The sequence below is a fragment of the Pieris rapae genome, chromosome 8, assembly GCF_905147795.1.
Source record: "Pieris rapae chromosome 8, ilPieRapa1.1, whole genome shotgun sequence".
NCBI classification, from domain to species: Eukaryota; Metazoa; Arthropoda; class Insecta; order Lepidoptera; family Pieridae; genus Pieris; species Pieris rapae.
In genome coordinates, this window is record NC_059516.1 from 1,515,219 (window position 1) to 1,540,952 (window position 25,734).

Sequence of the window (25,734 nt, forward strand, 5' to 3'; positions counted from 1 at the left end):
GTTACATTATGTTATTTGTTTTCTATAATCGTATGTAACGAAGTGTAATTAAGTAATTTGGTGTAACATTAACTACATTATTATTGTGACATTTTATACAACTATGAAGGTTTCATTTCAGCTGGCCTACATCACACAATTACAGTTGAAGGATACAAGAACGATAACAAGAGGTCACGGACCGAAACTTTGACACGCATTTGGCTAACCTATATTTAAATAGATTTGCCTTTTCGAATCCATTTAAAAATTGGTCAGTTTATTTCTCGATTAGTTGTGTTTGATTAAAGTTCTTAAAAAATAACGTTAGTGTTATAGGTAAGAATGTACATACTATATCGTGTAGTATTTTCTATAAGATTTTGATGTATGTGGCAACATAAATACAGGACAGTAAGAAAAGAAGGAAACAGACGTCTCTCAGAACAGACTAGACGAGTGAGCATATATTTTTTTCCTTGAGCGTTTCTTTTCAATTCTTATTTAATAATATATTCTTATAGAATATAAATTAATTACAGTTGTTTGTGAAGAAATATACCAATTTAACAAAGATAAAAATGGGTTGTGATTTATAAAAAGATAGAACATGCCATAGTGTAGAATATAATTTCCTTAAAGAATTCGTTAAAGATTCCCTTATTTTAATCCACACATAAGTAACAATGCAGCTGGTATAGACGATAATAATACATTAAAAACATCATTAGTTTAATTTAGTTTACTTACTTAAATCAACCGTTTCTGTAAAATTATGTTTATTATTGGAAGACAAAATAATTTTTGAAAAAGAGATTACCAAAGATTACCAATCAAGAGTTCTTTATTGAGGAGATAATAATTAAAATTGTTGCTTTGTTATACATCTAGATAAATGTTACTACTGAAGAAATAGAACGATAATAAAAGATCGGTGATTCAAAGATATCTGAAATCATTCATGACTCACTGCTAATACTTGGGGTGTTCGGTACATTTTTCTCCTGTCAAAGGGCAGTCATTACTAAATCATTAGTCACTGAGGGTTAAATTTGCGTGTATCGCCAATACTGTGCACGCAATGCGTTATGAGTAAGAAAGTAGTTATATCAAAAATATCAGTATACATGGCTGACAACACTAGGCCTTTGAAAAGTAGTTTGAAATGGCACTCCAGTCAAGAATATTTTAGATTCGTAGTTTACGTACCAGTGTCAGCTCGGTTGACATCACACAATGGACATTTTATCTATGTGTTATATATGTCGGAGCGATGGTGTTGGATTTAGCTGTCATTATCATTTTTATTGAATTTATTTGTATTGTTTGTTAATAATGACACCATAGTAATTACCATTATTATTATTAAAATCCATTATTATTGTCGACCATTAAATAATATTTAATCTAGCAACACTGACAAATTAAATAAAGCATTCGTATTAACGTTTCTGAACTTATTTGACTCTGATGTTATTAAATAATAATGACAATGGCAGCTGACACTGACACCATTGCTTCAACATTAATAATACAGACTATATCATTACAACAGCCGGATCACTCACTTGCCCGTTAGGAAATAGCAGTCACAAAAAAAAAACAGAAATTTGAGGCCTAAGTTAGTTGCTTAGTTCAGTATATTTAAGGTACAATTTTGATAGGGACCAAAAACGAAAGTCTTTGTAGTCTATAACTTTAGCCCTGAATACCTGATTTTCTATCTCTGAAATAGACTCTGTTGTTTTTAACATATCTTAAAATTCTTTATAATATAACTATTTACATGCCTGTTTTAAATAAAGCTATTTCTAATATTTGTAATGAATTCCTGGGCATGCGTGGTGTACCATTATAATTAATTCGAGGCTCGCAGGTTTTAATAGGCAAGATTTATGAGGAAGCTCATCTGGCCAGGGGTCCACATGGTAATTTGTGACAGAGGGACGTCGAATGTTTAGCCTAGCATTCTCGACGTCGAATGTTTAGCTCGCATTAAACCGAATTCGCAACCCCATACTAATGGGGTTGCGAATTCGGTTTTATGCGAGGACATATATGTAGATAACAAGAAACATAATACAGATTTTCTGTTTTATAGAGGTTGTCTATTAAAAATATATATTTGTTTATTATAAATAAATAGGAAACTCAGAAGTAGTCGACAAATAATACAAGTACCGAAACAGTGAATAAACTGCAAAAATATTATTTATATTACATAATATATAGATATATTATATTCTTTTAATATACAATATTGCATTTATTATATTAATTTACGTAACTCGTATACCTGTGAAGAACTGGAAAAAAGCAAGCATAGAAGAGAATATTTACTTCTTTATTGATGTTTATAAGTGTACATTGTGTTACCTAAATTAATAAATCATTAAATGATAGTATTGTCTTTTATTAACATAACTTTTACACATTTAAAATATAAATAAATAATAAATAATATCCAAATTAAAATCTCAAAATAAACAATCCGCGAAAATGGAGGACACCGTGAGCAATTTCTGCAAAAACCCTACATCTTTTAGTCGATACCAACTCCGGGGAAATAAATACAGATAACACAACATTTTCTACAGCTGTGATACTTTTTGACATTTAACACCTTTGTCTTCAGTCACCGTGACCACGCACGCTGTAAAGCACGCGAAACGTCGGTTTAAATTTAAAATTATGTCCAAATAATTATAAGTTTAAATACAATAATGCATAACTATAATCCGTAAAAAAGTGTTTTTCATTTAATGATTATGATTAATATATTTAAATGCATATACTTGCTTATTTATTAATTAAAATACCACAATTTACAACTACAAATTTTAGTTTTTACTAGTACCTTATTAAAAATACTTATACTCTTAACAACGCGGATTAATCCGATTAACGGATAATAACGCTTTTTTTTTTAAATCAGCCGAATATATCAAATGAGTAGCTTGTCTTTGATAATTCTGACTTACCAACGCAGCAAATATTGCAACCCTCACTCCCCTGGTCGATAAACTATCGTGAGTTGCGGCAATAAAACATCGTACGAAAAGTGTTTACAAAAAAAAATTAAATTATTCATAATAAGCCCACAGACGCCAAACTTCGGTGATCGAGCGCGTAACATTTTTTTAGATTCGACACCAGGGAAATACACAACAGAAAATGAGTTATTTGTACGCTTTGCGTTGGATTAAAAATTTATTAAGCAACGTATGGAATTTCATTCTCAACCGACTTCATAAATAAAGTAGTTTATTCAGATTTTTATGAATGTTCTACTACTACCATGGAGAATGTTCAGAACAGTTGTTCGGATTAATATCTGCAGTTCACAGCTGAGCATTTGACCCATCTGCCCATCAGGATCCTTCAATAAAAAAGCGTAACAATTCTTAAAAGGCCGGCAACGCATTCGTGAACCCTTTGTCTATGTCCATGTCCATGAGCAGCGGTATCATTTAACTTCAGGTGAGCATCACGCCCGGTTGCCAAATCTGTATATAAAAAAGAACTATCTAAATATACCTAGGCTATATACATTTAACGTGGTGTGTAAAAGGCTAAATGAAGACTTAAAAAACAAGACTAAAATGAAAATTATCTAAGACATTCTTCTTTTAATTGTGATATATTACTTATTTAACAGCAACGTTATTAAAACTATTTTCGTATATTTGTTCTGTATCTGTGGATTATTTTAAATTTCGAATTCGACTTGATTCGATCGCATATCATCTATGAAATCGGTTTATAAAGGATCGCGCTAAATAATCTGTCAAATATAAAAAAAACGGAATTCGAAAAAGGTTTTTAACAATGAGGATCGTAGCGAGTTATAGAAAACGAAACGACGTCAGAATGTTACAGCTGAAGAATTCCATTCGGGGTTATTGGAAAAGTTAATTCATTCCATTCTCGAAGACCGTTGAATTATTATTTTGCATCTGTGAAAAGAAATTTGATCCAGTGATTTCGATTGATTTTTGACGTATCATGTTTTTATGCTTAACCAAAAAAGATTTTATATTTCAATCTCGGGCACTTTTTTATCTTAGTATTTACTTAGTTTATACATATATAACTCGCATTTTATAGACGACACACTTGTAATATTCAAAACTGTATGTACAATCCCAAAAAATAACGGAATAAGATCCTTATAATCAATCATTGCTGTCAAAACTGTAGTCAATTGTAACATATCTTAATTCGTGCTAAGTCGTGACTGAATCTCTGATACCTAGCTTCCATTCAAGGCTAAAATCCCTCTGGATTATTATTATTAAACACAACCATAAATCTACGGACAAAAACATATCTAGTACGCAAATGACATCACTTGATCCACGCCTAATGAAGTACGATTTAAAAGATTGCTCGCTTTCATTTTGTTCCCAAGTAGCTTATTACAGCTATCTGTCTGGATTACGAAGTTATTATAAGGAAAATGTTTCAGTGACTTTCTTAACTCTCTTTGTTACGGTGTTTGAATTAAATGTTTAATTAGCAAATGTCTCATATTGATAAAGTATTTTGGATTAATAAAACGTAACACAATCTTAAAGAGCAGTGTTGGCCTAGTGGCTACAGCGTGCGACTCTCATACCTGAGGTCGTAGGTTCGATCCCCGGCCGTGCACCAATAGAGTTTCTTTCTATGTGCGCATTTAAAATTTGCTCGAACGGTGAAGGAAAACATCGTGAGAAAACCGACATGTCTTAGACCCAAAAAGTCGACGGCGTGTGTCAGGCATAGGTTGATCACCTACTTGCCTTTGATTGACAATCATGAAACAGATACAGAAGTCTGTCTAAAACGATTGTGTCGTCACGGTTTTTATTCTTAAAACTATATTTAGGGCCTGTTGCACAATGTATGGATAAAATACCAAATAGCTGTGCAACACATACATTATTCGGAAGATAAAAGTTCCGAATAAGATACTTCGCGTTTCATGACGAATAGCTATCTGACAGTCGTGAAACGCAAAAATACTGTTTATCCTAATAAGTAATAAATAGCTTATTTGGAACTTATCCGGACATTGTGAAACAGACCCTTAATGGGCAAACCCAGCTTGAAGGTTCGTGGCAAATAGGCTGCAGAAAGGGATCGCGCAGTAGTATCGTATTCTATTCTCTCAGCGTTTTTGAAATTGGAACGGGGGTTGTCGCAATGACAAGTTTGTAGATACAATATACCTTGCTCAATTTTAATTTCCTAATAAAATGTTTTTTTGTTTCAGGATGGAGGAGACGGTGCGCTCGCTGCTGCAATACAAAAGCCGAGTGGAAACTTTGAAGCAAGAGAAGGCTTCACTGTCCTCTGCGCTGGAGGTGAGTTTATTTACCAGGTGTACTGGATAACAGGGATATATTATTTTTGTTAATTAATGGACTCTCCGACACACCTTAATTCTTTTTTTAACCAGTTCTTTGAAGACTTCAATTTTATACTTTTATAAGTTAAGGATTTTTTTAGATATATAATTAGGAATCTAAATAAACTAAGTTTACGTTCTTGAATAAAATTATTGACCCTCTTACTTACACCTAAACATTTCCGATCACATAGAATATGAAATATTATATACAAAAAATAATAATATTTGTTTTTATGAAAAAAAAATTGCTTAAAACCTAATAACATATAAGGAAGACCAATTTGGCCGGTCATTTAGCGACATTAAAGAGCATTTATCGCACTAGGAGGGGACAGGCGATCATTTTTGGATTATATCTGCCCCTGCAGATAGGAATTAATTTGCAAAAGTACCAGCTTACCACTATAAATTGAACTCTAAAAACTAGACCACCCTCCCCATAACCCTCCGATATAGTAGGACATTAGAAGGGGTGGGGAGCTCAAGGTAGTTTTGTTAACGATAACTGGACGTTCTTTGAGGGATTATTAATAGAACGCATTTGAGGGGACGAGATGTTTTTGCGTAATTAGTGGCGAAGATTTTCTTAGTGGTTTGCGACAAAGCTGATTGAATGTGCACATAATACCGAATTTCCAGTTCTTTTGATGTCTCCAAGCTGTTTTATGGCTGATGTTCAAATAACGACAACTTAGTTTGTATTAACCAAGTGCGTGCGACCGAATATATAATATAGGTTATAAACCTATATTCTCTGCTCTGTACTGTCTTTATGGATAGAGCTCTGTAATTTATGCTTTTAAGTTCCTTAAACAGCGAAACCTTTTTTCGAAAGGCTGATGATAGAGTCAGTACGTACGTATATTTACGTAATACTAATACAAATCATGCAATATAGTCGCAAAGAGAAGAAATTTATATTTAAAGTAATATGAAAATTCATTGCAAACCTCTTTTATCAAAGACGATGCCTGCGCACAGAGATATCTTTCAAGAAAAGCATTATTAAATCAAGTTTCAATATTCATATCGTTTTCAAAGGAATTTGGGGACGAAAATGTTTAGGATATTAAAGGAGGGACACAATGGCGCAGACTGACAGGTGGGGAAACGGAAAAATCACTGATAAGACTGACAGGAGTGATGGAACAGTGGACAGATAACGATAGTCACAGAACTAGATACTGTTAAAAATAAAATTGGCGCGTTCTATAGTCTATGGTTTGTTTATACTCTATAGTTACTTTCTTCCTTTTGATGACTTTTGAACTGTTTGTTCCTATTGTAATATACAGAGATTTATACAACAGTATATTAAAACAATATTTTTTTTCGACAAGTAATTTCTTATATATATTACACTCTGCTAACAGATACTATTGTTGGCTATTGTTTCTAATAGTTTCTATAACACTTATTTGTTTTATAATACTAAGAGCCTGTTTTACAATATCCGTATAAGTTCTAAATAAGCTATTTATTACTTATTGGTAGGATAAACACTATTGTTACTTTTCACGACTGTCAGATAGCGCAATTCGTCATTTAACGCGACTTATCTTTTTCGGAACTTTTATCTTTCAAACAATTTATGTGTTGCATAGCTATTTGGTACTTTATCCATACAATGTAAAACAGATACGCTTAATATAAAAAAAACCCTTTCTGTGAATGAAACTAACGTAGTATTTTATTTATTTATAAAATTGGTATATTAAGTAGAAAATATAAGATAGCAAATATGATGAGAAGAAAAATACATCGAGTCTTAAATCGTAAAACTCGTAAATCCAGTTATATAAAAATATAACTTGCCAGTAATTTTGATACGAACAACATAAATTCTTTAGACTTGGAATCAATTAGTTTTGTATCCTTCAAAATCGATTAATTTTACCCACATCCTAAAACTATTCAATAAAGTAGCTAGTTTTTACATCATTAATCCGTACTACACCGCAAACATTCTTTATCTGTCTCTAAAGTGAGATCAAAAAGTTAAATATAATTAATGTACAATTGTAATTGAGATATATTGTTCTCTGGACATCATTAAAGACCCTCGCATCAAAAGGCAAACGCAGTCAGCATACAAAGTTTTCAAATAACGTATTCAAACATGCATATTGAAGGGGAGCAGACAAAACAGTCCAGTTAAATGAAATATTTCGGATATTTGTACATGAATATACTTTCTCGATCCCTGTAAAATCCAAATTTACATGAGCCCTCGAACGCGGCACACACAAACAGCAGGAAACAAAACCAGGGACCATGTTATAGTGGTGACAAATTGTAAAATCTTCAGTAAATTTTGATTAAAGAATGTTTTCAGAACAATTTGCGAGTTAATATTTCGAATTCTAAAAAAAATTCAAATTTTCACGAGATTATTTTCGAGTACCGTTAAAATGAAAATTTTCGTGAACATTTTTCCTTATTACTTCGCTTCTTGTTTGATTTTACTCACTGGCTATCAACGGTGTTATTAAAAACTGTTTTTGTACGAATTCAATTAATTTATGCAAATATTATTCACAAAAAAAAATTTGAAATAGAACACTTATTTTTGTGTGTCTTATTGTTTTTTCCCAGATTTGTTGGTTTGTTCCCAGTGTATGCCTGTGTCATAAAATAAACCACGCGATTTATAACGTAATTTTAATGTAAAACTTTAAAGCGGAAATAGGCCAATCACATATCCGTGTTTGTGAGTTAAAACGCTCTTACTTGGAAAGCCCAGTGGGAAGAAAGGAAACCCCACCTCGTGGCGGTAACGAGACAATGTAAGAATTTGAACGAGGCCTCTATATAATAACATAAACTTGAAATCCTTATTAGAGTACTCGAATATAGGCTATTTTTAGTTACTTTTTATAATAATATATCCAAAACTCTTTTAAAAATATTTTCATGAGTATTATAATAAATTTAATTTTATCGTTAAACGTCTTGACTATACAGATGGGTGAGGTGCAGGGCAGTGTGCACTACACTGTCAAGTGTTACATTATTATTTTTTTACATAATTTCCTATATGAATCTTACACTATCAACTTTAATAAAAATATGTACATAATATAAATATATCTCATTCACTAAGCTGGTACTGCCACCCAATATGGCCGGCAAAAATTCTTCCAGCGTCCCCTAATTCTGTGCCACTTCCCACCAATGGCTTTCAGCTGCAGCAGATCCTACTCCACTCCGTCGATGATGGTGCTTTCGATGGTTTAGTGGTACTGGTGGGATGGTTTACTTCCTACACTGCTCGATTTTGCCCCATCTCTGGGGTTGCCCCAAGTAACCTATGAATTAGTCAAAACACATTTTTTTTCTAGAATTACCTTAATATCTGTAACTGGAGATGAAATAGTTTAAATATTTTAGCCATTATTATCCTAAGAGACAAAATCAGCTATAATAACTTCAGCTTTGAAAATCGCTTCGTTAATTTACATGGCAACCGCACTCACACATAGACAGTGGCGCCATAACCGGAATGTTAGGACATTAAAATGGCGGAAAGCGGGAAATCGGCTATGCACAATGGCTGGGGTTTCCCGGTTTAAAAGCCCCCCTCGCCTGTAGCGCCTTTAAACAATAATTCAACTTCACCCTTCCGAAGTGCAAGGGCGCAGTAACCAGGGGCAGGTGGTAGGGATGAGCTAGTCTTTTATCGATATAGTTTTTCAAACTAAATAATTTATTCTTGGTAGTGCATTGGACATACTGTACCAAAGGAAAAGCTTTAAACAATAAACTTTCTGCATTCGCTGTAGATATACATAATTTTGAATTATTTCCCAATTTTTCGATCTTCCGCTATCTGATACGTAAAGTTCTTGTTTTAGTGCCTCTCCATCATTGGAAACGTGTCTGATCCTGTGCCAGATGCAGCAACTCTCTCTGCAATACCCGTCCGCTCCTTAACGTTGCGAAACCATGATTTCTTTCTCCTACCATCTTGCCGTTTACTCTGGAATACGTAAACTAATAAAAGACTTGTTCACCAAGCCGGAGTCGACTCTCGATTCTTAACTTCTCTTCACATAATCCTTGATCGCTTAAAGGTATAAAATTGTCTACTACTCTAATTGTAACGTAAAGTAAAAAAAAATAATGCCAGGTTATATATTAATTTCGGTATTCTAAGGCCGTTAACTATCGATACATTAAGTATCGATAGATTAAGTACATCATTATTATCGACTGGTCAAAGCAAGGGTGCATCATTTGGGCCCCCGGCTTCGTTCAAATCTCAAATACACCCACGCTAATTGTGTTTGACTGCTGTTCGGTTTTGCTATTTACAAACTCTATAATTTTATCCATTTGTATTTACACAGCTTAATGCCGTGCCTTATACTAGCTATAGACTGCGGCTTGGCTCGTGGCATTCCAAAGTCGTTTCTGGGACCACAGTATTGTTATTTTTGAAACATAATATAAGACGTGTTGGCCAACGTTTTAATGTGAGACACTTGTAGCTGAGGTCGTAGGTTCGATGGCTGCACCAATGGATTTATAGGCGCAATTAACACTCGCTAGTACAAATAAGGAAATCGTGAAGAAACTTAGACGATGTGTGTCATGCACGGAAGAACACCGATTTGCCAATTAGAAATGATCTGATCATTTCTACCAATCCTTTGCTACACTTTCAAAGACTTTAGCAGGCTCATTCAGAGTTGCCCATTATTATTATTAACACAAATGCGTTGTAATTCTCTATATAATATTATCGATAAATTCAGTTACGAAATGTTCCCCCGCATCTCTGAACTTATTAACTGACTTAAGTAACTGTTAATTCTTAACTTAGTAAAGAACTATGTGTACCACATTAAACCTGTAAAACTAATTATAACATTCTTATCAATTTCCATTAAATCCCCTAACTGACGTTGAGATGGTTAGCTTAGGCGTCCTTATAATTGAGTTACCGCATACTCTCCTGTTCCCTACTGTCCCGCTAACGAAACCAATTAGACTTACTCCATTGTCGCACGGTGTCACCTTTGAAAAAATAATTATTACACTATCTATCTCCATAGACAATCATATAAATTCTAATATTGAAATATTTGTGGAAGGTTTTAACCGTGGCAAACATAAAGAATAATACGAAAAATTCAATTTCCAGTAAAAACTGTTTCCGGCTGAGAAATATTTTTGTTTCAGCTGTTTTAACTGTAGTATGATTCGATATCTTTGGTCTGTTTTAATAATGTATGTATTAAGTTTTAACACAAATTTTTAACAGATTATTGGTTGTATAGTATAATAAAAAAAACTGCACTGAATTGCTCAGAATATACGAAATAATATATATTGAATTAAAATTGTTATACATATACTAAATCCATATATTAATAAATGTGCCACATCACAGCTACGGCAAAGAACAGCTCATAAAATATAACATAAATAAATGCTTCAAATGGCTCAGAAGTAACGTCCAGAACGTAGATTTGAAGATTTGATTCCTAGCTAAATCTCTATGTGTGACACCGACGCCTATTCAAGTACTTGTCTATAAAGATATTAATGAAATAGGCTAAAAATTAGGTCCAACTAGAACCTTTTTTTATAAAACAAAATTTATCGAATATTAAGAGCCTTGCCTTGCAAACGGGCAGAAGGCTGTGGACTCATTGCTAGAAGGCTAGTGCGTTGCCGGCCTTTTGAATTTCATAACATTTTATGTAGTTACGTAAACTAAAGATATTAAATAACTAAAACGATTAAACATATATTCCCGTTGGTGAATGGAAACGCAGCTGTGACTCAGGCTTCTCTAGCTGAATTATGCAACTATTGGGGAATAAACAGTCATTGTGCATACAAATTAATAATTTTTTAATAATTGTCGGTTCGTTACGCTTTAATTTGGCATCCACTCGAACTGCGAATCAGCAATTATTTCGGATAGCTTACTTCCAATGAAGCATTTTCAATTGAATGAAGAAAAAACTTCTGAATAAAAACGCATCTTTCATTGTTCGAAATTCAAACGTAGAACTAAGAGCTGTTGATGCGGCATTTATAAATAATATTATAATATTATAGTAATAATAATATCATAAAAAGTATTGCTATCAATATAATAATATTATAATATTATCATATTGATAGCAATACTTATTATGAGTAAAATATAGTCGCGCCAATTAACATTCACATTATTTTAATTATCACATTATTTTATTTTAAATCAGAAGGAGGACATACTTTATTAATTAGAAAACTTTCAATTTAATTTTCCGAATGTATATTTTTTCTTAACGGCTAGCAAAAATGAAGTCCACAGACATAAAACATACTTGAAAATCACAGATTAGATTGGTATTCACAATATTATTTAATTTTGAAAATATAAATTAATTTCTAAATTAAAGGTTTGATTCGATCTTCCATTCGTATGATACTTATATATATAAGTAATAAAAAAATGTAATATTTGGATACATTAAATTTTCAGCGTGATACACACTCTTAAACACAAACCTTTGTTTATCAATTAAAATACATTTTGTTTATGAATAAGGGTAGAAGCTTTCCTAATTGGTACTAAAGACACTAGGAACTCCATTATCTTAAAAAGATGTCAAATTTTAGCCTTCAAGAATGGTTTGTCAATCTTAAGACTAAGTTTAATTTAGATGTTTTTTAAGCATATTAAATTTTTTACATTCTTTGCTATATGTTGTATATGGCGGACCGCAGACTGTAATAAAATTAATCAAAGTACAGCCCAAAACATTTCCTCTGTGCTCATCTGTGCACAGCGTGGATAAACATACACAGACCATGATTAATAGCTCGGCTTTTAATCGTATTGCCAAATGTAATCACTCTCCTTTGTCCTTGGTGAAAACAATCATGTTTGTGTAATGCGCTGGCGGCCATTAATCTTCTGAACTTGCAAGTTTGTAGTTAACGTAATTAAAATAAATTTCGCGTAAAACATTATACTCCGTATATTCAGGTGATTCGTATAAATATGTAAAAGAAACTAAAACTCTAATTGCGCTTATGTAACCTGCTTTGGCAACTTTGTTGAATGTAAGCAATACATTTCTGATAAACTCCTTTGAAACTCGATTTAATGTTACTATAACAAATTTTTTCGAAGCAATAATAAAGATGTATGTCTTATACGCTTCCTGAGTCAACGGGGTGCTTTAATTAATAGAGAACTTCATTTTAAATCTATATCACTAAAATGATAATTGCTATGTAAATGAATGCAATGTAACAGTCAAAAAGAGTGCCTACTAGGTACGTCTAGCTATACTCTCGAGTCGTAACTTCGATTTAGGAACGACTTTAAACTAAGAAAGACTAATGTACAGCCTTGGCTCGTACACATCTTGTCTTTTTTATCAATTATGAAAAAGCTATTTAAAATCATATTTTTTGTTAATTACCAGAATGTGTAAAAAATCTTCATATTAATTCCTGAACTTCTTGAGAAAATATTTTCGGCTTAGCTATTTGATTGTCGCTACTGAATAGTATTAATTAAGATACAGTTCACAAATGAAAATTTTGCTTCATTATCTATTAATTATTCGAAATTTTAGTATGAAATTAATAAACACCTTCAAAGAAACCCTTTTCGGTAAAAGAAAATGTAAATAGTATTTCCAATAATTAATTTTCGTCGCCGTGCTAAGATTGAATCCTGCCAACTGTTTGATAAAGAAGCAATCTTGGAGCCAATTGCCAGTATAATTACCATCTTTTGAGCAGCTGCGTTCCTTCATACAGACTTTAACGAATTTCCCGAAATTACTTAGAATTCAATAATTGGTTTTAGGATTACAACGAGCGTTATTGTCACAATTTTAAAAATGTCGAGGTGCGTAAATTATATTAATTATAATACACTAAAGTTTTTTCTTAATTACTTTGATGCAGTGGGCAAACGCTGAGAGGCAAGAGGCTGACGTAATATTAAGTGCCATGAGGCGCGCGGCCTTTTCTTGAAGAAAGTCGATTACTTTAGTGGACAATTGTTCCACATTGTGGTAGTGCGCGGCCAAAACTACCTTTAAAACTCAGTTGTAGAACGACGCCTTCACGTCCAATGTTAAAACTTGGCTGCAGGTATTAATACGAATAAGTTATCTGAACACTCTCCATGGTAAATGTGGTAGAAGATGCAGGCATCTCTACGCAACACCAGAGCAAGCTTCTCTGAAAGTGACTGATAGTCAACAATTCGAATCGTTCATCGTTGTATAGGATATGTTATTTTAATAACTCATGTTTATGATAATTTTAACTTTTTAAATTGATTACAGTTTAATAAGGTGTTTTATGTGTTTTTTGTGTGCTTATCTTTTCTTATATATGTTTTAATGGTAATATTTTAATTTCTTTTTTTGTAAAAATAATGTTAACCATTCTTGTCATACATTGTAAAAGATTTTGTAAAATAATCAGTAGACTTAGGGCCTGTTTCACAATGTTTGGATAAAGTACCAAATAGCTATGCAACACATAAATTATTTGGAAGATAAAAGTTCCGAATAAGACTTCGCGTTTCATGACGAATAGCGCTATCTCGTCGTGAAACGCAAAAATACTGTTTATCCTAATTAGTAATAAATAGCTTATATAATAATAATATACTATGCTGTCGTAAACTCAATTAATATATATAACAAAACCAAGTAGATATTTGTAATTAAACGTTTAAAATCGTACAAACAAATTGTAAATACAAAATAAACTCACACAGTAACTAGTTTTCCTTTTAATGTCGTAGATTGAATCGTCCAATTAATGTTGACCTATTAAAACCTTCGTACCGTATACATTTAGAAGAATGCGCCAGGAAACGGTGGATCAATCATTTGTGGTTGTTTATTTTCACCCCTGTGGGTGGTCGCTTAATTAAGAGTGCGAATGATAGGCTCTTTTAGGGGACTTTTTAAATAGAAAAGCTGTTTTGACAGTGGGTGATATGTTGATGAATCGACACTTTCGTGTTTTGACAGAAAATACGATCAAACCATTGAGACTTGAAAGAGATAATTTAAATTTAACGAGTTAAATATTTGAATTGTTGAAGTATGAACTTATTTTGTTGAAGAACTTGAAAAGCTCCGAGCGTATTTAAAAACAAGCAAGGACTAGTAGGTATATCGCTGGCGATTCATGAATAAAACTCTATTGTCGATCTGTACGTTGTTGTCAAAAACTGTAAATCCAATAGCCCATTTCCAATAGCAAAACCCACAGCTATCTTGACATTTCTATAGTTCTCAATATCGATGGCCCTGACAATAATCAAATAAAGGAAGCCTTATATTAAACCGTTATTGGTTTTATCTTCTAAAATTGTTATATATAAATATCTCTTTGAAAATTAAATAAAAACAAAAATGGCTCGATTAAGTTATTCGAAATCTGACGTTTGACACATCACTGCATCTTTTCAGGCGTCATCAGCGCATTACCAAAGTCAGCTGTCAGTACTGTCCACTGAAAACGAACGTCTCCGTGGTCAGCTGTCAGCATTGTCCGTCAGCCTGGGTGTCGGCGAACACGAGAAGAAGTTGGACGATGTCGCGCAACAAGTTGTACGGGCTCTTCTCTCTCAAAAGGTATGGGGCAAAGACTTATTAACCATATTCATATCGAACTCAAGACTTTAGGCTTTAACATCGTATTTAAAAGAAGTCATAAAGATATCATAAAAGATAAGATGAAACCTTTTTGACCAAAATTGATTGTCAAGTGTGATAAAGAAATAAAATAAAAATTCTGTCGTTTGAAAAGTTTTTACACATTCTTACTTCCCACAAAAAGGTTTACGAAAGACAATTATAAAGTAGGTAGGCTGCTAAGTACAGATAATTCCGTCTTAATTTATATCCGAAGAGTCGCTTAAAATCGCCGCAGAATTAATTCCCCGCGCAAAAAACCTGCCAGAACGTAGTCACTTAATCCGACCAAGCATTTCCGCCTCTGAAAATTGTTTTCTCATAATTATAGGCAACCTCTCGGGCTCACGGATTACCAACAGCTACATTCGCACATAAATTGTTCGAAATGGGACACTTTGGCCTTACCGAGCACCGTAATAATTTTACTGAAGCTCCAGCCACTATAATCTTGGCATAATCTGGCCGATAATGTGAATGTTTCAATCTGTAAATGGCTGCCATGTTATTTAGTTTTCGCGCGAACTTTTCGGATAAACATGGCGGCATCTGAGTCGAACTGTCAACTATCATAAAGTTATAACAGTATGAACAACAAATATAGAACTATTATTTAGTATTTGTTATTCGTGCTGTTGTTACAAATAAATGCCATATTAGTTTATTCGTTATTTAATTACTATAGGAGTATATAAAATCCTCTTGACTTGCAGGTCATTTTGTAAATTTCCTAACGATCAGCCAATTCGACTTAGTTATTTTTTTGAGAAGCATTGTGAGGGATATCAAAACCGGGGTAAGAGAAAACATTTTAGAATTCATTACTCGTGTGGTGGTGGAAAGGAAAATTTGTGGAGAAAATCTGCATGTCTCAGAAAAGCAGAAATCGACAACATAGTACAAAAGTGTACCTAATACACATAACTGTGAAGTTATGTATAAAGGGCTGTAGCGCCATGGAAAGTACATATATTTAAAATTAATTTTACGCTCACTTTAATTAACTTCAAATGTTATCGCGTATCCATAGCAGACGTCTTATCAGCTGTAAAGTGAGAATTTACTCAGCCAAATTGCTTTCCATAATTCAATACTGATCCGAGGCTTTCGTAGCCTCTAATTACTTGATATAACTTGCGAGGCTCACGTGAATATTATCCAACTTAATCAAGATCCCTTTGAGATCACATTTATCAAATGTCAAGATTATGACGTCATATCTATCACGGTAGTTTTCATAAATTATTTCCGTCGATTAAAAAAATGTTTTTTCCGCAACCTCACTCCTCTGAAAGATATTGAGCCTGGATATATCCGGAGCGTTAAATCACCTGCACTTTCACACCATCACATCACATCACATCAGACAGTCAAAGATATCACGTGGATACTTAATAATTTCGATTTAATAATTTCGAAATTTAATTAAAAAAAGATTTTTTTCCTTTCGTAATGTTTTGAACATATGTACTCTTTCATCAGCAAAACAGCGAATTAGGTTCGAGAAAGGCACTCAACAATGCTTTTTCTAGAAACGTTCAGCCCACTCCCGAATTACCGAATATATCCATCATATAACATTTTGAGTAAATTAAAGTGAGCGTAAAATTAATTTTAAATACTTACCATGGCGCTACTTTATAAATAGCTTATGTGTATGAGGTACATTTTTGTACTATGTTGTTGATTTCTGCGTTTTTCTAGACACGCAGATTTTCTTCAGAAATTTTCCTCTACACACGAGTAAGAAACGTAGACTATAAGCTCTTATATATTTGTGAAACAAAGGCGGAGTACATGTATATACTATTTTTAAATTGTCATATTATTTCTTTCATCAGTCGGATGATAATTATTTTTCAAATTTGTATAGTCTCATTTTGCTGATATTCTAACTACAGAGTAATAGTTTTCTTGAGCACTTGCAAATTGACGTTTTTGTATGAAAACAACGGGTGTTCGGCTAGTAGTGTTCAAAACAGCGAGACCGTCTAAACTAAAAGAGTTTGCATTAATTAACATCCAACAAGCTTACTAGGATCCTGATGAAAATGCTAATTAAAACAGATTTAATGAATTGGAAGGCGCGCAGCTATTGAGAAAATAACGATACCACGACTTTATAATACCCAGAACTTACATGTCGTAATCCTACAGCTATCATAAATTATATATGTATTACAAAAAAAAGACGCCAAAAAAATTGTGTAATTTATTGTCCTTAAAATATATATTTAATAAATAGTTTTAAGTTTACTTTGTTCTTTTGCAAGAAATAAAGAGGCTTTTTAGCCAGAGATTTCGTAATATGTATGATGTTGTAGACTTAATAAATAAATAAATAAAATAAATGTTATTACGTATCCATAGGAGACATCTTATCTGTAAAGTGAAACTTTACTCAGCCATATTGCTTACCATAATTAAAAAATAGAATAGAAATACAGCATTTGGTTTGGTAAATAAATGTTGCATCATGATAAATTTAAATCTGGTAACACTAAGAACAATGGCGTCTATCTCCATCTCCCCTTTAATTACCTCCCGTCAATTACGTTCCTCGAATTTAATTTGCCTAATGAAGTATAATTAAAATATAGGCGTTTATTTCGAAGACTGACAGGAGAAAGCTTCCTAATAATGAGTATGGGGAGTGAATTTTCCAGGAAAGCCTATTTACGATATACGTAATAATTAACAATTTATAAACAAGTTAATCAAAACTTTGATTGATTTAGGGCCTGTTTCACAATGTCCGGATAAGTTCCAAATAAGCTATTTGTTACTTATTGGTAGGATAAATAGTATTTTTGCGTTTCACGACTGTCAGATAGCGCTATACGTCATGAAATTCGAAGTATCTTATTTGGAACTTTTATCTTTCGAATAATTTATGTGTTGCATAGCTATTTGGCACTTTATCCATACATTGTGAAACAGGCCCTTAGAAATTCAATTTATTATGACACAAGTAACATAATCCATGAGGTTTCTAGTAAAATAATCAAATTAATTAAATAAGTTTAAAAATTATGGCTACAGGAATTTAATTATGACTTTCAGAGCGTTCGAGAGGAGTTGGGATGCGCACGAGCAAGGATTCGTGAGCTTGAAACGCAAAACCGCGCACTGAGTACACTCCTAGTGCGGCAGCTAAGACCGCAGCCCCGACCTTCGCCCGCTACACCGCTGACACCACACTCCAATAGAGATTTACAAGGTATGTTTGAATACTTGCTTCCATCAGGTCTTTAATTGGCTCTCAACAGTTATACGAAACTTTTACTTAAGAAATTACCTAAATTTTAATAAAAATTTCCAGTTCATTTATTGGACGTGGGTTCCTGCGGATCTCTAGTCTCATTCCGGGACTCTCCGCCTCCGGCGCCGCCCGTCCAACACCCTCATCCCCTCAGCTCGGATGACAAGAGACGTCACCAAATATTAGCTGACATATGGACTGAATTAAAGGTATTGTATTATGAGTTGCCTTAGGTCATAAGGTTTCACGTACCGTACCGCATTGACGCGTTCAGCCAATTAACCAGGTCTATATTGAATTATGTGATATAGTAATTGTCAACTGTGATGTTTTCAGGGTTTGGAGGTAACACCGGCCAACCTGGCGAGAGCGCTATCAGCTGTAGACCCCACTTTGTGGGCAACTCCTACAAGACCTGCAACTCTTAGTCTTAACGTGCCACAACCTCAAGCCGACTCTAATAAAGGTCGGTGTTATGTGAAACCTAATGTCAACATAAAGTTTAAATTTGCCATATATAACTATTAATTTCTTTAAATTGTATGAATACTACCATCTTATAAAATGATTGGGTTACTATTTCAGGCACAAGTGGCGACAAGGAAGAAGAAACCAGCGAACAATGCGAAGCTGGAGCTGAATCTCCCGAGAGCGGCGCGAAAGACGAAGGTTACTCCACGATGTCTAGTGACGTGCAGGCAGATGCTTCGCGGCAGAGCGACCACGCAGCTGAGCGAATTCTGCCAGACCTCAACGAGGCCTCCGATGAGACTGACAATCAAACCATCGTCTCTATCAATCCAAGAGAATCTCGACGACATGCGCGACTCCTCGCCGAAGCTGATTACATATATTTTCCCATAGGAGTTGCCTTCGCCGGCATCAGAGGCAGCTATCCCCCTTCTCGACCCGTCCTTCCCTTCCAACACGTAGTCCGAAGCTTCTCTGATTCTCATTTATGTTTGAAATTGTTAACTGCCCCGACTTGCTCACCTAGCCTGGATTCACCCACGCCCAGTTCAGGAGTGTTAGTCTTAGATCTTAAACCGGCCCCGGAAAGGCCCCTCCGAAGGCCGGCGATCGCATCCACCACCAGTTCTGAAAGGGTGTCATGGGGAAGCACAGTCGACGAACGACCTGATGGATCGCAATTCGAATCCGATTACGTTCAACATTGGCTAGAGTTGGACGACGCTAGATCTGCTCTTCAACAGAGGCATAGAGACTTAGCCGACCTAGAATACGATAGAGCCGAACTAGAGGACTGGAGCTTATCGTTATCTTGCGAGGATCTCAGAGACAGACAGTCACCTTTCGCGGAGATAACGACGCCAGGTCAGATATCCTTGTCCACTCTTCCTAGTATACGGGAAGATGACGCTTTAGAACTGGAAGAAGATGTAGCTGATTGTTTATGGAACGACTGCGGTTTCGCAACAATCGAAATCGATGAATGCAGGATGGCAGATGAAAATGAAACTTCAGAGAAACGATGGGAATATTCTGGGACACATTCCCCTGGTGGATCTTGGTCTAGCGCCTCAGATGCGCCAGAGAAACGATCTAGCACAGCTTTAAGTGAAGATGGTGACTGTGCAAATGTCGGATTGGACTTCACCAGAGATTTTTATCGTCTAGTTAAATATGAAAGCACCAAGAGTTTAGCTTCTAACTCTTCTAGGAGCGTCCCAAATCAAGACCAAACCACTCATTTGCGATTTCACGACGTACAATCGATGGCCTTACAAGACCGAGAACAGGCGCTTCAGAATGTTTTAAACTTCATCGCGGAGCAACAGAAATACTGCCATGATAGAGAAGAATCGGACTCAGTTTCATCTCGGCCTATATCTGAGATACGCGAACTGCCCCCACCCTATGCGTCGGCCGACTTTGATGAAGAATCTGTGGATCCTCGAAGCGAAGTTTCAGATGACAGACAACGACCAGATTCCTTCGGAAGCTTCTCCGAAAATGATTCCTGTGATATCCGTGATTTACATAACGACAGACCAAAACTTCCATACTGTGATGTAGTATCCGAGCCGAAATCGACGCTTCGATTTATAGAGAAAGAGGAGCCTTACGCTGAGTCGGAAGGCTTCTATGTAGATATGACCAAAGCAGACAACGCAGAGAACGAAATAGATCAAAACCATTTAATAAAAATTCAGAGAAAGAACGAAATTAATAAACTAATAGACGTTGGTCAAACTGATCAGGATCACGCGTCTTCTGTAAAGGACGAGAAAGACGAAACTAGCCGCAACACGGAACACAATTCAGCATTGAAAGAGAACACTGTCAATATTATGTTAAATAAACAAGTAAACGAAAGAGAGATAGAGACTTGTCTTACGAAGTCAACGAGCTTTACAATTTCGGGGGAGACTGAAATATCTTTAGTGGACGAAGTGCTGAGTGCCTGCAGACGCAGTACAGCGGCTCTTGTGACCGTCCCAGAAGAAGAGGAGAACTCGTCGCCCGAGTCGGGTTCTCCGCAAATGACTGAATCTAACACAACCAGCACCTCGACGGCTGAAACTGTGATAATAAGCAATAAGAGCGATGGAAGAGAAGTACGACGAAGAGAGAAGAGTCGAATTCCAATGTTGATGGGTGGGAAGAGGCCTCCGTCCTCTCCTAACAAAATGAGATCAAAAATACCCCTGCCCGGAAAGAGTAAGGTTACTGAAACGGCAAAAAATCCTGAATCGATAATTGTCAAACAGGAGCATAAGCTAAGTTTTCACGAAGCGGCTACGTCTAAAGAAGTCATCGAAGAATTAAATAGGTAAGTATTGCCCAGACAATTTTATTACTAGTATTAGAAATATAAATGATTGTACTATCACGTGATATTTCAGAATGATTCGTCAAAGCGAGGGTGTTACGACGGAAGCGAAGAATGAGGAGAGAACAGAGAAGACTTGTTCGCAGAAAGACAATGCATTGTGGGCTCCTACGGGATGGGTGCACGTTGAAAAAGACATTGATTTTAGCGACCCTAAGGTAATATTATTAATACCTTCCGACAGAATTTCAATAGTTATCTTAATTATTTTTCACGCTCCATATAGGAATATAAAGGGTTTCTGTCCTAGCACTTTGATCGCTTTAGTGCATTTATTTACAAATAGTAATTTAGGTTTGTATATAAATTCCAGGCTCGTGCAAATCTGTTGGATGTCATGCTGGCGTCGAGTGACTCTTCTCCTTCCTCATGCGGATCCTCTCCAGCTGAACCTCCACCCCCGTACTCGCGGTTGCATCGGCTTCATCGCTCCAGGCGACAGAAAACTGGTAAATATCTATTAGTTAACCTGAGCGCAAAAAAGTGACGAAATTTAAGGTTAGCTTGCGTAAAGTTTATCATTGTCTATATAAAATAAAAACTTCGTGAAGGTTCTGTAGGTACAACATCTATATTTGCGCCCAGATTAATAAATCGATTAAATTTAGTGAGTGTCAATTGTTATTTCGACTTTGACGATTTAATTTCATCTTGTCTATTGTTTCATAACTGTATTGGTGTATTGGTGTTTGTGTATGTTAGAAGAATATTTTTTGGCTCATTGATTGCTAGAATTTTTTTATATTGTAAAATCATTAAGTATGCAGATTAATTACTCCTAGAGCTTTTCCGTTGTCAATGTGTACAGACTTTTATAGAACAACTTTTTATTAGTAATTTCTATGGGATTTATTTACCTTTAAACATTTACATGTTTTAAGTGTTATATTAAAGTTGAAACGACGCCAGAAAATATGAAAAAATACTATTTATGATAATACAAAAGTTTATTATAATAGATCTTTTCTATTGTTTATGCTTTAAGTGTTTCACTGTAAACTGTCTTAGTTGCTATATATGCTTTTGTGATAAATGTTTCATGAGAATTTGATATTTTTACTAATAACATGTGTATTGTATAATACATAAAATAAGACATACAGAATCTTGTATTAAATTTTATAAAAAGTATCAAGTTTAACTCTTCTCACGAAAGATGATATCTTTACTTATCTGTCAAATGTGAAGATTAAAAACACTATAGTCCTATAGGCCTTTCTTATGGTAATACATAGTTTTTAATATAATCATGTCATCTTTCGTGTGAAACTTCTAGTATCTGTGTCACGGGTATTCATGTCAAGTCACAAGCCACGTCACTCGATTCCGCTCATCGCACCATCTCACTCATTCTAGTCTTCTTTAACGCATCGCTCCGAAAATCATAATAAAAAAATTCGATAGTCCTTGATTTTGGTACAGTTTCGTTATAATTGTAATTCCCGGTATGCGGGTGGCTTTTGAGTTATAAGTAGGAGCGATGCGTGCGCGCGAGTGCGGGCGACGGAGCTTGTACTCACGCGCGTTGTCTCGTCCAGCGGGCGGCTGTAGCGCCCTTCGCTAACTGCCTGGTCGTGCGTAGCGGCGGCTCAGCGCAGCCGAGGCGTGGGCGTGGTGCGGCAGCTGCGCCTGCGAAGGCCCACCATCCTCGGCCGAGGGGACTTCTACGTGCGGTTCGCGGAGCCCGAGCGAGCCGCCGTGGCCTCCTTCGACTTCCTCGACGACCTGTCCGGTGGATCATCCCCGGACGCCAAAGACTGTCACGATTAGCAATATATTTTTCTATGTTGTGATATTCTCCGCTTTCTAGTGTAGCCGGGTGGCTGCAGCTTTTTCCGCCCTTAGCGTGCGCCCGTGTGGGCCGGTAGTATAGTCTATGTTGTGTTCGGTGACGTCTACCGGCGTGCGGTTGACGTTAGTTTGACAGTTAATTATCGAAGCGCCTAGAGTAAGGGGTGAGCGTTGTTTGGTTTGTCTCGGGTCCGTGTTAATATCGGCTCGAGAATTGTTTGTTACTTCCGCGATTGGCTTACGCTTCGTACCGGTGACACCGTTTAGGTAAGAAGTAATGTCTAAGTAATGAAAGCTGCGGCCTCGAAGTAATGTGATATTTTTGTATATACTGTAAGTTCCACTTATTTTCGTATACATTTAAATGGATTCCTTTGAAACTCGAACGAAGCGTACTTGTCGGGTTTAGGATGTGTATTTAGTGTACCCGAGTGTGCTCTTATTTTTCGTGATCACTTTTGGCTTACGCCTGATGAGTGACTAGGTTTAACGTTAGGTACTTATGTAAATATTGACAATTATTATCGAGCCAGTACTATGACTACACTTAATTAATAAAGTCATACTATAATGATCGATAAACCTTATAAAATCCATTAAATCAAAGGGTACTAAATACGTTTAAGTGTATATATGTTATGACGTCATTGAATGCTATTTATTAATTTGTATCATTTGCGATTGTCTTGTGTATACTTAGGAACATATCATGAAATTGTATTATGTTTAAATCTTGTATTAATATATTTAGCAATGGCACGAGGGCGATTCAGTAGCACTGAAACGGCTATCGAACATCTATTTGACCAATTAAATAATATTATTAATAATGCAATTATTTATGCTCAATTATAATTATTAATGAATCCTTTAAATATTAAAGCCGATGGATTATCAAACTAATTTCCACAACTCGTGTCAACGCCAAATAGTATTTTGAATAGTTTGTTTGGATGAACTGATTTTCCAATAATTTGCGTAGTTATGGCGAAACCAAAGCTATTATTTACAGAACACATTGCCACCACTTGTTACGCTCAGACACAAATGTCCGCTATATTAGTTACCCCGGCTTTGTTTAATGGCGAATATTGAATGACAATAAGGAAGATTTTTACCTATATTATAAACGAAATGTCGACTCGACCGAATATTATTAGTATATAAATTGGTATCCTATGTTTGAACATTCTTAGAACGTTGAAAGTCATCGAAATATTTTACGAAGCAATAAACAACCATGTTCATATATTTTTGACAATTTATTAGATAAGTCTCCCAACTTGTACAAAATTGTCATTTACTTAGAAACCTTTTAGGGTCCCGTGGGTACCATAAGCTAAAGCAGAAATGATACATTGAAAACCGCTTCGAAACTGCAATTAAATCCACAGTATAGAGCAGTGTTAGCCTAGCGACTCATCCCTGAGGTCGTAGGTTCGATCCCTGGCTGTGCACCAATGAACTTTCTTTCTATGTGCGCATTTAACATTTGCTCGAACGGTGAAGGTAAACATCGTGAGGAAACCGACATGTCTTAGACCCAAAAAGTCGACGTGTGTCAGGCACTGGAGGCTGATCACCTACTTGCCTATTAGATTTAAAAATGATCATGAAACAAATTCATAACTCTGAGGCCAAGACCTAAAGAGGTTGTAGCGCCACTGATTTATGTTTAGAGCTTATGGTACCCTTTTACAATTTAGAGATAGTACACTGTTCCTATGCGATAGTTCACTCCCGTCAAATTAGGTTTGTGTGGACATCGGCAGATTTCATTCATGTAATCGTATTATGTATAAAGTAGTATTCAGTACTGTGATTTGTACCGAGTTTGAAGCACAATTGGACAAGACGTATTCCTTAATATTGGGTGCATTTTCGTACATTCTAACCTAAGATAGAAATAGGTAGGTACTTTGAACAGTACAAAATGTGTAGAGTAACAATATAATTTAATTATATACTATTGCAGTTGGGTTAAATAAACGATTCCGTTCCCAAATGAAAAATTGTTTTATTTTCATTACCACCTTAGTAGCGTTCAAGTATTACGTAACCAATTTGTGGGGGGAGGGGGTAAGTAAGGGGTTTGAACTACGTAACATCGTAATAGCCCCCCAGGAACTAGTTCTTAAGTGAAGAAGCTTTAACAGTAGTGTATGTAAGTCGAAAACTGAATTTGTATGAAAAAAAATTTAGTTCTGGTGATGTCTCCACTCTTCGTTCAATCTGTAGCTTCCTTTGGCTCAGCTTTTATTAGAAGACCCCTTAGATTTGTGACTTGATGATGACTTGTTGGCGATCAGCCTCGCGGCCTTTTGACTATAACCTTGCCGATTACAACATGGGCTAAGTTTGATACAAAGAGAACCAGACGATGCTATAAATAGTAATACTTTACGTAAAGTATCTATGTACATCACAACGTAAGATTAGTGAAAACATATGACATCTATAAAATAGATTCGATTTATAAACAAATAGGTGAACAGCCTTGGCCAGCCAGCATCTATTATTGCACAGCCGGAGTACAACCATTCAACTTCTTGAGGGAGTGGAGTCCACTGGGTAAGGGTAAGAAGGTAAAAAGGTTTTAAAGTCAAGACTGAGAGCTAAGCATGACTCAAAAACGGACGCATTGTCAAAAACGGGGGAATGATGGCTGAAATTGCAAAAACTAGAAAACAACATTTGTAAGTTTATGACGTACTTGACGTACGTGTTTGTCTTGTTTTTTTTATAGAACATGAGGCAAACGGGCAGGAGGCTC

General features: G+C 35.2%; 1 protein-coding gene across 5 annotated transcripts in view; it reads left to right on the top strand.

Annotated features, from left to right (window-relative positions):
- Window positions 1-24,461, top strand: part of LOC110996645 — a 298,070-nt gene extending 273,609 nt beyond the window's left edge. For 4 of the 5 annotated variants that reach the window (XM_045629336.1, XM_045629335.1, XM_045629338.1 and 1 more), the window contains 9 exons: window positions 5,237-5,327; window positions 14,830-14,994; window positions 18,118-18,274; window positions 18,377-18,525; window positions 18,653-18,782; window positions 18,902-21,110; window positions 21,184-21,328; window positions 21,484-21,619; window positions 22,753-24,461. In XM_045629336.1, the coding sequence (XP_045485292.1) occupies window positions 5,237-5,327; window positions 14,830-14,994; window positions 18,118-18,274; window positions 18,377-18,525; window positions 18,653-18,782; window positions 18,902-21,110; window positions 21,184-21,328; window positions 21,484-21,619; window positions 22,753-22,940 (3,370 nt within the window). In that variant the 3' untranslated portion in view covers window positions 22,941-24,461. Of the gene's footprint in view, window positions 1-5,236; window positions 5,328-14,829; window positions 14,995-18,117; window positions 18,275-18,376; window positions 18,526-18,652; window positions 18,783-18,901; window positions 21,111-21,183; window positions 21,329-21,483; window positions 21,620-22,708 lie in introns of all 5 variants that reach the window. The other variant, XM_045629337.1, reaches the window with a different exon arrangement.
- The last annotated feature ends 1,273 nt before the right edge of the window (window positions 24,462-25,734 follow it).